This window comes from Bos grunniens, chromosome 19 (genome assembly GCF_055505025.1).
Source record: "Bos grunniens cultivar Pamir isolate PY7600 chromosome 19, Bosgru_T2T1.0, whole genome shotgun sequence".
Lineage (NCBI taxonomy): Eukaryota > Metazoa > Chordata > Mammalia > Artiodactyla > Bovidae > Bos > Bos grunniens.
In genome coordinates, this window is record NC_141183.1 from 27200698 (window position 1) to 27212158 (window position 11461).

General features: G+C 50.7%; 1 protein-coding gene across 14 annotated transcripts; it reads left to right on the forward strand.

Moving 5' to 3' along the window:
• Nucleotides 1–1580: 1580 nt before the first annotated feature.
• On the forward strand, nt 1581–11231 carry RSAD1 (radical S-adenosyl methionine domain containing 1). 14 transcript variants are annotated; one of them, XR_015147708.1, is made up of 11 exons: nt 1581–1815; nt 2194–2327; nt 2433–2637; nt 5122–5487; nt 5674–5737; nt 6148–6295; nt 6506–6560; nt 7144–7310; nt 7457–7560; nt 7740–7900; nt 10784–11231. XR_015147708.1 is itself a non-coding variant. In XM_086358136.1 (11 exons), the coding sequence occupies exons 1-10, from the start codon at nt 1681–1683 to the stop codon at nt 7855–7857; spliced, it is 1224 nt and encodes a 407-aa protein (XP_086214262.1). In that variant the 5' UTR covers nt 1581–1680; the 3' UTR covers nt 7858–7900; nt 10784–11231. The 14 variants fall into 14 exon arrangements, 7 of the variants coding, with proteins under 7 accessions (XP_086214262.1, XP_086214260.1, XP_086214266.1 ...); XR_015147709.1 differs by having other exon boundaries at nt 6148–6282; XM_086358136.1 differs by lacking the exon at nt 7144–7310 and having other exon boundaries at nt 5122–5259; nt 5365–5487.
• The last annotated feature ends 230 nt before the right edge of the window (nt 11232–11461 follow it).

Consider the following 11461-nt stretch of genomic DNA (forward strand, 5'->3'; position numbering starts at 1 on the left):
GCTGGTCTCTTGCTGGTGTGCTCTCTTTGCAGCTGCTACAGGACGGAGAAGGGAAGAGACCCAAAGCACTTTAAAACTCCTATTCCTTGTCAACGATGGTGCTAAGCACTTTGGTGTGCATTACCTATTTCATTTAATCCTTGCTCGATCCCTTTGAGATATCAACACAATTAGGGTGTTATCTAATCTAACACAATTAGATATCAACACATTTCTTTTTCACATTGTTGCCAGATTAGTGCAGCAAGAAGGATTTTTTAAAATAGCTTTATTGAGTTATAATTCACATACTACCCAGTTCACCCATTTAAAGTGTTACATTCAATGGTTTTTAGTATATTCACAGATATGTGCACTGATCAACAAAGTCAACATAAAAACTGTTCATCACCTCTTAAAAATAAACTCTATACCCTTTAACTATCATCCTACATCCCCCTACTCCCCTATCCCTCCCAAGCAAACCAATTTGGATCTTTTTTCTTAATCAATGAAACCAAGGCTTCCTTGATGGGCAGTTAAAACAGGATAAAGCAAGCTGTAGCTTGAGCCAAGAAATAAAAAACAGCTAAGCACATCGATTTCTAGTTCAGAGACAGAAGGAAAAGTTCCTTCTGCTTGCAAGCCTTATCTCCCATTGTTTGCCCTCAGCAGCCGCAGCAGCCTCATCTTTACTTTTTAGAAAATGAACATAAATTTAGGGTGTTCTGAGTGCCAGTCACTGTATACGTACAGACACATCCATATCCTGTTGTATCCATATCCAGATACATCCAACATTTCCTGTAGAAATCTTCCCAAGAACACAGTCAAGCAGGCATTAGCCCCATTTCACAAAGGATGAAACTGTAAGTTCAGTGTCTTGCCCAAATTTACGCAGCTGGAATTAGAACCCAGCTGCCTGATTCCAAAGCCCATGATCTTTCCACTTCCTGGGACAGTTCGGGTGTCTGATTGTCCAGCCCTTCTTCTGAACCCTATCTGTCCCACATACACCATCTCTGACTCTCCTCACAGCAGATGCCTGGGGTTGGCCCGACCCAGGTGACAGCCTATGCTCTTGACCAAGCAGGGATTTGCTGCTCCTGCAGCATTCAGTCCAAGTGCCCTCTCCTCCCCCACTGATTGCACAGCCCTTGTAACAGACCAACCTCACAGCACGAAGCACACAGGCCTGGTGTCCAGGAGGTGCTGAATTAAATCGGTTGCCTGTTGTCGCTTGTTGGTTTACGTATCCCCTGTCTCCTGTACCTGCACTTTGCCCTAATCTTATGCATCTGGATGTCCTCAGCGCCCAAACTCTGAGCCAGGCACATAAAACGTGAAGAAACCTATTGAACGAACTAAGAGGTCCTGGATCGATCCAGGGACTCGCTCGCGATGTGGTGCCAAAAAGTGGGGAGCTGCCCCTCTACACTTCCAGCCGCCAGAGAAAGGACGGCCGGGAGGCTGCGGTGAGGGCATCGGTGCCCAGCAGGTGGCGCTACGTCCCCGAGCCCTTAGCGCGGTGCTCCGGCAAAGGGCGCGGCCACGCAGCCCCAGTCCTTCCGCCGGGGCGGCCGCCCCCCCACCCCTACCCCGACCCCGCCCGGCTCTGCGCGCACCGTAAGACCTACCCTGGGCTTGTCTCGGGCTCGCGTCCTGACCCGCGCAACGGGCCGCTCAGCCATAGCGGGCGCCATGGCCCTCCCGCGGTCCCAGGCCCGCGGCTGGGTGAAGGCCGCCAAGATGGCTCAGAGGCGCCGCCCCGCGGAGGACACGGGAGGACCCCAGAGTCCTGCGCCCGGGAGCCAGCGCGCCGCGCTTTACGTCCACGTGAGTGGGGAGGGGAGGCGGAGTCGCGGGAGCGGAGGACCGCGAGCCCCCGTGGCGCTTGTCACGCCGTGGGCCCACCTGCCGTCCTTCACCGGCCCTAGACGAGGTCTGGGACCTGTTCCCTGGCAGGGAAAGATCTTGGTCCGGAGAACTGAAGTCTCTGGTGCTCACAATCTCGTTGACCTTGACAAGTCATTTCCCTTCTGAACCTCAGTTTTCTCCTACTGAAACTGGCTTACTAATCCCCTTGGAGAGTTGTGTGGCTTAGATGTTGACGGACCTCGGAATCAGGATGGGGGCGTGTGCGACTGAACCCTGGAAATGGCCGGGGCAGCCCAGGGTCACCTCTCATCCGGTTCACATGCCCCCTGCCCCCAGTGGCCCTACTGCGAGAAGCGCTGTAGTTACTGCAACTTCAACAAGTACATCCCCCGTGGTGTGGACGAGGCTGCTCTGAGGCGCTGCCTGGTGATCGAGGCTCAGACGCTGCTGCGACTCAGTGGAGTGCGACGGTGGGTACTGGGGCCAGGGTCTTGGGAATTATGTAGGGCAGCAGAACAGGTTGCAGGCATCCTGGAGGGCTCCCCCACATTTTCATCTCCATTCTCTTTCCCTAGAGTGGAGTCTGTGTTCTTTGGTGGGGGTACCCCCAGTCTGGCCAGCCCCCATACTGTGGCAGCTGTCCTGGAGGCAGTGGCCCAGGCAGCTCACCTGCCTGCAGACTCCGAAGTCACGCTGGAGGCCAACCCCACTTCGGCCTCAGGCTCCAGGCTGGCAGCATTTGGGGCAGCAGGAGTCAACAGGTTGTCCATTGGCCTCCAGGTAACCCATCTCACCCACCTTATCCTGGGGCATCCAGAATGTCTCTCATCCAGTCACATTCATTCACAGGGCAAATATTTATGAAGCTCCTTCTGTGTGGGAGGGCCCTGTAGGCACTGAAAAGTGTGAGGTGACACCTACTTGTCTGTTTCTATGCTAGACTACAAGCCCTAATAGGCAGGGATCATGCATGCCTTTTTGTTCATCATGGTATTACAAGCAGCCACTATAATTCCTGGCACACAATAGATGCTTGAAAGATTTACTACCTGACTGGAGACACAGAAGGAGGCAGACAGGTGGTCAGATCATTGCAGCATGATAAAGTCTGGTTGTGAATGGGGTCTCTACAAAAGGCTTTCAAGAGTATGGCCTTAAGGGCATGTCAGTCTGACAAAATCATTGAAACTTTCCTGGAGAAGGTGATGTTTGAATATGGAAGAGGAGTCCATCAGAGGAGGATGTTGGGGTGGGGAAAGACAGGATTTGGAAGAGCTTTCCTGTTTGGGGGGACCTTTGAGCCATTCCTTGTGACTGGAGAGGCTGGGGACAAAGTTGCACGCTGGGGCCCAAAAGTCTTCAGCACCATACTAGGAAACTTGCGGTTTTGCCTAGTGGTGACAAGGGAATCACTGAAGGGTTTTAAGTGGGGAGAGAAACGTGTTCCTCTCAGGTTGGCCCTTGGTATTTCTATAGCCGGTATCCCCATCCCCACTCCACACACACCCATTTCAAGTACATGTACCACTTACCAAAGAGTTTGGGGTCAGGGCTTTGTCATTATGGGACATATTAAAAGGGACACACCATTTCTGAGATATTCTGGCCTCCAAATACTTATATATCTTGAATCTAATTGTGAGAAAACATCAGGACACCCAAGAGACTTTGTATACGCATGGATAAGAACAGATAACATGAGATAGATCTACCCTGTTAACAACTTTTTAATGTACAGTACAGTATTGATGACTGTAAACACAATGATGTACCGGCGATCTCTAGGACTAATTAAGAGATTTTGTTGGGGGTGGAGGGGGGTTTGGCCACAATATGTAGTTGTGGAGTCTTAGTTTTCTGACCAGGGATTTTGAACCTGGGCCCCTGTCAGTGAAGACGCTGAGTCCTAACCGCTGGACTGCCAGGGAATTCCCTAAGAGGCAGTTTTTAAAACAACTGACCTGTACTGTTCAAAAATGTCAGTATCATAAATGACAAAGGCAGGATGAGGATCTCAACTAAAGGAGACTAAAGAGCCAGTGACAGCTGCGTGCAACGTGTGACCCCTGACTGAATACTGAGTTGGGGTGGGAAGAGGAAATTACTGCAGCAGACATTTAGGGACAATTGGCCAACTTTGAATAAGACTCTGTATTAGATAATGGGATTGTGTCCATGTTACATTTCCTGAACTCTGTAATTAGATTGTGGTTGTGTAAGGGAATGTCCTTATTCTTAAGAAATGTTTTTTACATTTAGGTAACCATATTACAAGTACCTACTAGCCTGTGGGCAATGGCTATCATATTCTACTAAAATGTTCTGTATCTTTATCTTTACTGTATCATATTCTACTAAAATGTTCTGTATCTGTATCTTTACTGACTAATATAGTTGCCACTGACCTCATGCTAGGAAACACTTAGAATGGGAGTATTTAAATTTAATTAACTTCTAAAATATAAACAACTACATGTGGTTAGTATCTACTATCTTGGACAGTGCAGTTACAGAACATTTACATCATCTCAGATGGTTCTTTTAGACAGCATGGTCTATAACTTACTCTCAAAAAATTCAACATCATAATAATGAACGTGTATATTTAGAGAGGGGGCTCCCGAGGTGGTGCTAGTGGTAGAGAACTCGCCTGCCAGTGCAGCAGATGTAAGAGACACGAGTTTGATCCTTGGGTCAGGAAGATCCCCTGGAGGAGGGTATGGCAGCCCACTCCAGTATTCTTGCCTGGGGAATCCGATGGACAGAGGAGCCTGACTGGCTATGGTCCGTAGTGTTGGAAAGACTTGGACACAATGAAGCAACTTAGCACATATTTAGAGAGAGACAAAGCAAAAGTGGCAAAAATGTTAATTGCAACTTTTCTATAAGTTTGAAAATTTCAAAAGAAAAAGTAAAATCAAAAAAAGATTGTTGGCTTTGGAGTCAGACAGTCCTAATCTCCAGGTCTGTCTTCACCATTGTTTGACCTTGGGCAAGCTACTTAATGAACTCCGGTTTTGTCATCTGTAAAATGGAGCTAGTGTTGGAGGGTTCTAGGCGTAAATTAGATATTGCATAAGAATGCTTTGCACATGGTAGCCCTTTAGTGAATGATACCCTTGCTACTGGCTTGACCATCCACCTTCTGGCTCCCTGCCATGTCCTGTGTTTTCCCCTGTATCTGTGTCTGCAGTAAGTCCAGCCAGGTGTTTCTGTCTCCCTCTGAGCTGGCCTGCGTGCTTATACTCCACCCTCTCTCTCCAGTCTCTAGATGACACTGAGCTCCAGCTGCTGGGGAGGACACACTCGGCCAGGGATGCTCTGCAGACCCTGGCAGAGGCCCAGCGCCTCTTCCCAGGGCGTGTTTCTGTGGACCTGATGCTAGGGCTGCCGGCACAGCAGGTGGGGCCATGGCTCAGGCAGCTGCAGGGACTGCTGCGCTGCTGTGATGACCACGTGTCCCTCTACCAGCTGTCCCTGGAGCGGGGCACCACACTCTTCACCCAGGTGCAGCAGGGTGCCCTTCCTGCCCCGGACCCCGAACTGGCCGCTGAGATGTACCAGGAGGGACGGGCAGTCCTGCGGGAGGCTGGCTTTCGCCAGTATGAGGTCTCCAACTTTGCCCGGAATGTAAGTCCTGAAGCTGAAGGTGGGGCCTGGGCGGGCTAAGGCATGACACGGCAGTTGTGGCCCTTTGGGGAGAAGGGTGCTTCCAAGGCCTGAGATGGTGGGACATTGTAACCAGGTACCTCTTACCTGAACAGGGATCGGCCCAACTACTTCTCTCTGCATTGACTGTTCCCTCCCTCCCGACAGGGGGCGCTTAGTACCCACAATTGGACTTACTGGCAGTGTGGTCAGTACCTTGGCGTTGGGCCCGGTGAGTCCCATGAACCACAGATGGGATGACTCAGGAGAGCAGTATCATGGCTGTGTGCTCTTGGGCCGCTTAACCTCTCCGGCCCTCTGTTTCCTCATATGTAGAGTGTGGCAAAAAGTATTACCTACTTTGTAGAGCTCTTAAGTATGTGTTTTGAGGTGCGTGGGATAGTACCTGGCACTGTGGTTCTTGATCTTTAGCATGCATCAGAATTACTTGGACCACTTGTTAAAACCCAACTGAATCCCAACCAAATTCTGGAATTTCTGGAATTGGACAGGACCTGAGGATTTACATTTCTAGCATATAAAATGTTGTTGGTCAAGAGGCCACACTTTGAGAACCACTGACTTAGTTAGCATCTGGCAAGCACACAGTATAGGCTGCTGTTAACCTGTTTATGTTGTCAGGGGCCCATGGGCGATTTATACCCCAGGGGGCCGGGGGCCACACCCGAGAGGCTCGGATCCAGACCCTAGAGCCTGACAGCTGGATGAAGGAGGTGATGCTGTTTGGTCACGGCACCCGGAGGCGCGTCCCCCTGAGTGAGCTGGAGCTGTGAGCACTTGAGGGCTCTCCACCCAGGCTTCCCCTGGACCCCAAGAGCCACCCACCTACACATCTTTGTTTCCTGCCTTGCCCTTCCCCCACCCTGTCCCATGCTGTGTGATCCTCATAAATCCCCCATACACATATCCCAACTAGAGTCTGACGAATGGGAGAAGTATAAGTCTTCTCTCCAAGACCCCCTATTGGTTTTTCTTTCAGGCTGGAGGAAGTTTTGGCCATGGGGCTACGCACAGACGTGGGCATCACTCACCAGGTAAGAGGTCTATCTTACCTGGTAAGAATCACTCTGTCTCACTCTGTCTTCTATACACACACACACACCCTCCCATTCCTCTGGCACTGGCAGCTAGAGCTGGGTCTTGGTCTAGCTGAGACTGGATGGGCGGGAGCACTGGGCAGGGAGGTGATGGGGAGAACCCGCGACCAGGGCTGCAGAGGCCTGGGCTCTAGTCCTCATCTGCTGCAGCTTAGATGCCTCCTTTCACCTCTGAACATTGACTTTCTCAGCCATCTAAGGGAATAGGCCGGATTAAGAATTTTCAAATGTTTTGTAAGCAGAGCTAAAAGCTCAGATAGTAAGTGCAATAAAGATCAGTGAAGCCCAGAACTGCTCTAGGTGAAATTAGAGCCCTAGAACCTGGACTTGTTGTTGAGTTGCTAAGTCACGTCTGACTCTTTCCAACCCCAAGGACTGTAGCATGCCAGGCTCCTCTGTCCTCCACTACCTCCTCGAGTTTGCTCAAATTCATGTTATCCATTGAGTTGGTGATGCTATCTAACCATCTCATCCTCTGCCACCCCCTTCATCTTTTGCCTTCAACCTTTTCCATCATCAGGGTCTTTTCCAGTGAGAGCTCCAACTAGGGTTGGCCATACTCTGACCAGAACAGGGAGGGGAATGAGCAAAGGAAGACCTGGCTTGGCTGGGAGCCGGATCTGGCTTGGACATGGAATAGGAGTGAAGCAGCCCACCTTCCTGCTGACCCATTGACCTGGTCCTGGTGTGCGTGATTTCTAAGTCGGTTTCTAAGATCTCTGTGCTAGCCTGGAGCCACCCCTCACTACACCCCCAGGCAGGTGGCCTAGAAAAGCCCCTGCCAGCTCCCCACCTTGTGGTTCCTGCACCTCTGCCCCTTCTTGTTTTCCCAGCACTGGCAGCAGTTTGAGCCCCAGCTGACCCTGTGGGACCTGTTTGGAGCCAGCAAGGAGGTGAAGGAGCTACAGGAGCAGGGCCTGTTGCTGCTGGATCACAGGTGTGTTGTGGGGGCAGTGGTTAGGTGTCCCAGGGAACCCTGACTACACATCTGCAGACCAGAGAGAGGTGAGAAAGATTGACAAGGAAGGGCCTCTGGCGCCAGGGCCTTGGCATTGGCAGAGGGTGAGGATTGAAACTAGTAAGAAGGGGCAGTCACAGCCAGGCCTCTTGTTCCAGGGGTCTTCGGTGTTCCTGGGAGGGGCTGGCTGTGCTGGACTCTCTGTTGCTGTCCCTTCTATCTCGGCTCCAAGAGGCCTGGCAGCAGAGAACCCCCTCTTCCGTGCCCAGAGGATAGCCACCGGAGGAGAGCCACGTGTTCCGTAGCCAGGACTCTGCAGGTAGGCTTTGGGGGCTGGGATGACTGCAGACATCGCCACTGGCAGGTGCTGTCCTGGTTCTGATCACTGCCCAGACCTGGCATCCACAGGGGAATGGCTACAGTGAGGCAGATGTGAGGAAAGGGAAATTCCTCCCCTGGTAATTCTCCTGGCCTTTTACCTGCAGAAACGGTCACCTGATTTTATTTAAATAACCTAATAAGCCTATCTGGAACCTGTCTTAACTGTGGTCCTCTCCTTTGTCTGGGCTTCAGTGAAGTGTGGGATCCTGATTTGGGGGCTTGAGGATCAGTGTAGGGCTGAGATTGCTTCCTGAACCTCATCATTTGGCTGTGATCTTAGCTTTTATCGATTATCCTCGCCTAAATCAGTGGTTAGGTTGGAAGCTGTAAAATGTAAATTTCTGACTCTATCATTCCCTCCACATTCATTAACTGGCATGCATCCATAAAAAAAAAAGCTTTCCCTTTCTTTTTTTAAGAAGCTAAGTTGCTTCAGTCGTGTCCGACTCTGTGCGACCCCACAGACGGCAGCCAACCAGGCTCCTCCATCCCTGGGATTCTCCAGGCAAGAACACTGGAATGGGTTGCCATTTCCTTTTCCAATGCATGAAAGTGAAAAGTGAAAGTGAAGTCGCTCAGTCGTGTCCGACTCCTAGCGACCCCATGGACTGCAGCCTACCAGGCTCCTCCATCCATGGGATTTTCCAGGCAAGAGTACTGGAGTGGGGTGCCATTGCCTTCTCCATTTTTTAAGGGCAGATACTCTTAACCTACTAATTCTATGCAGTGTGGGGGAGGCTGGTGGAGAGGAAGGTATTTCCTGTGAAGAGGCAAATAACTTATCATGTCAAAGGGTTCCCTGTTGCCAAAGGTAATTTAGTACCCTTGCAAATCAGGGCATGCAAAGCTCAGCCTCTAGCTGGGTGACTAAGGGTGGGGTTTCCCCACCCCTCAGAGGTGAGCACATGCATTTCCCCTGTGCCTAGTGGGTGTGAGTATCAGGTTTTTTTTGACCTGTGGTAACATGGTAAGTGTTACCACCTCTCCTTTATTAATGAAATATTCAGCAAGCACTGTGTGCCAGCACTGAGCAGAGAGGAGTAAGACCTAACCCAGCCCTCAAGGCACTCACCACCATGTTGACCGACATATAATGAGAGAAACTCCAGGGCTATTAGTGAATGTGTATAGAGGAGCCGGGGAAGCCTGCAGCGCCTTTGGTTCTGAGGGACTGACAGCAGAAAAGGAGAAATGCCTTTTCCTACTACCTCCTCTGACCCCAGCATAGCTTGCACGGTGACCTGTGTGTTCTGCCTGGGAGCCTCTTCTTGAGCCTTCCCCTGATCGTGATATTCAAGACGTGAGCACGGGGCCAGTGCAGGTGTGCCATCAGATAACCTGGGCCCACTCAGGTTTCTCCCTGCTGCCAGGGCTCGTGCCACCTGAGATGCCTGGGCCCTCCCTGCTGGGGCACCTCACAAGGTCTGTGCAGAGGGGCTGAATGGGAGTCCAGTGGGGGTGGCACAGATCACCTTCTGTGATTCAGCCTGCCCCCCTCCCCATCACCAGGTTGTTAGGTAGGTAGAACAGGGAAAAGGAGTCCAAAATGGTGGTGGCTAAAAGACAAGGAAGGGAAAAGCCCGCGAAAATAAAACAAAAGGTCCGAGGACCGGAGTGAGGACCTCAGGAAAAACAAACAACACTCCTGGCTGGCCCAATTTACATAGGACAGGCCCAGGGAGAGGAAAACATATAAAAAGAGGAGCCAAAGCTAGCTCGCTCTCTCTCCCGCGCTGGGGCGCTCTTCTCCTCATGTCCTTGGATCGGCATGCCCTCACACCTCGAAGATGGATTTTCCTGCTATCTTCTAAATAAAATAGAGCTGTAACACTGAGCTCTAACACTGATTTGTCTAAGAGCTGTAACATGGTCCATTTGAGACCTGAGAGCTATAACATGGTCTATCCAAGACCTGAGAGCTGTGACACGCCGAGGGGGCTTTAATGTCCGTCACTCCAAATCTTTGTTGTGACGAGACAAAGAACCGAGGAACATATGCTCGTGTGACAAGGTGAATCAGAGTCTCCAGAAGGTGGAGCCCAGGAATCTAGTTTTTAATCGTGGCTCTAGTGGTCAGGCCAGGTTGAGAAACCCCATCCTGTCCTGCCTTCCATTCTGAGGGATGGGTATCTGGTGAAATAAAGGAAATGAGGCTAATTCCAGACATGGCCAAGTGGAGTGAGGTCCTTCCCTCTGCATCCAGGCCTTCTCAGGATCATTCATCAGAGGGGTTCTCCTCCTGCATGTGGAGGCTTCTGTTGGATTGCCATTGCCTTCTCCAGGGGATCTTCCCAATCCAGGGATCAAACCCGGGTCTCCCGCATTGCAGGCAGACGCTTTACCGTCTGAGCCACCAGGGAAGCCCTGTTGAAAGGCATATGGATACAAATAAGAAGGGTGAACAAACTACTCTGATGATGAGGTGATGAGAGGAGTTAGAGAGATGTGTTGTGTGTGTGTGAGTGTGGTTACAGCTTGCAGGACCAAAGCTTCCCCACTTGGAGTGCTGACAGTTTTAGGGCTGACAGTGGAGCCACCCCAACCCTCACCCCCACCCCCACCCCATTCCTACCCCCACCCTCATTGACACCAAGTAAGCCGGACAGCTATTTTGACTTGCATTCTTACATATGAGGACATTCAAAGAGGCCATCTAAGTTGACTCAAGTCATATAAGCAGTAAGGTAGCAGACCTGGTGTAACACTTCTGGACATTTAGAACTTTCTGTCACATTGTTTTATTCTGACCATGGGTCAGGTTGATTGACCTGTCTCTTAAATTAGCCAAAATCCTGACCTGTCTCTGGCCCCTCTGCCTCAGGCTTGAAGCTGCCATCTCTGCCTTGGTGCTTGGCCTCAGTTTCTGTGTTTTCCCTCCGGGAGAACCCACGTGTCCCGTCTTCGAGAGACCATCCACTTCCTGGAGAGGAACTGCATCCTGCAAAGAAAGGACTTTAAGTAATGGGGTTGCTGTAAACTGAGTGTTCGTCTTCCTCCCGAATCCACGTGCAGAAACTTCATCCTTGGAGGCATGGTCTTCAGGGGTGGCGCTTTGGGAGGTAATTAGGTCATGAGGATAGAGCCCTCATGAAAGGGATTGATGTGCTTATGAAAGAGAGCTCCCTGGCCTCTTCCACCATGCAATGACATGGAGGGAAGACAGATGGCTATGTACCAGGAATCAAGCCCTCACCAAATCTCCTGGGACCTTGATTTTGGACTTCCCAGCCTTCAGAACTGTGAGAAATAAATGTTTGTTCTTTAAGCCACCCAGGCTATGGTATTTTTGTTTTAGTGGCCTGAATGTGCTAAGACAAGGATGAAATAACTTACACGGTAACTTGTTTTATTGTTCAAAATATTTACCAGTATATATTCCTGCTCTGTTGAACCTGGGAAGGGCCAGGAAACTTGCCCAACACAGATTGTAAGAGCCAGTGGGTGGTCCACCATCTCCTCCTGTTGCAGGAAGGGGGACCCCTTCCAGGGCCCGAAAATG

Coding starts and splice junctions, on each gene's coding strand:
- RSAD1 (XM_086358133.1), top strand. CDS start 1,681: ATGGCCCTCCCGCGGTCCCAGGCCCGCGGCTGGGTGAAGGCCGCCAAG. Junction 5,488..5,673: donor TCTCCAACTTTGCCCGGAAT/GTAAGTCCTGAA, acceptor CCCTCCCGACAG/GGGGCGCTTAGTACCCACAA. Junction 5,738..6,147: donor GTACCTTGGCGTTGGGCCCG/GTGAGTCCCATG, acceptor TTATGTTGTCAG/GGGCCCATGGGCGATTTATA.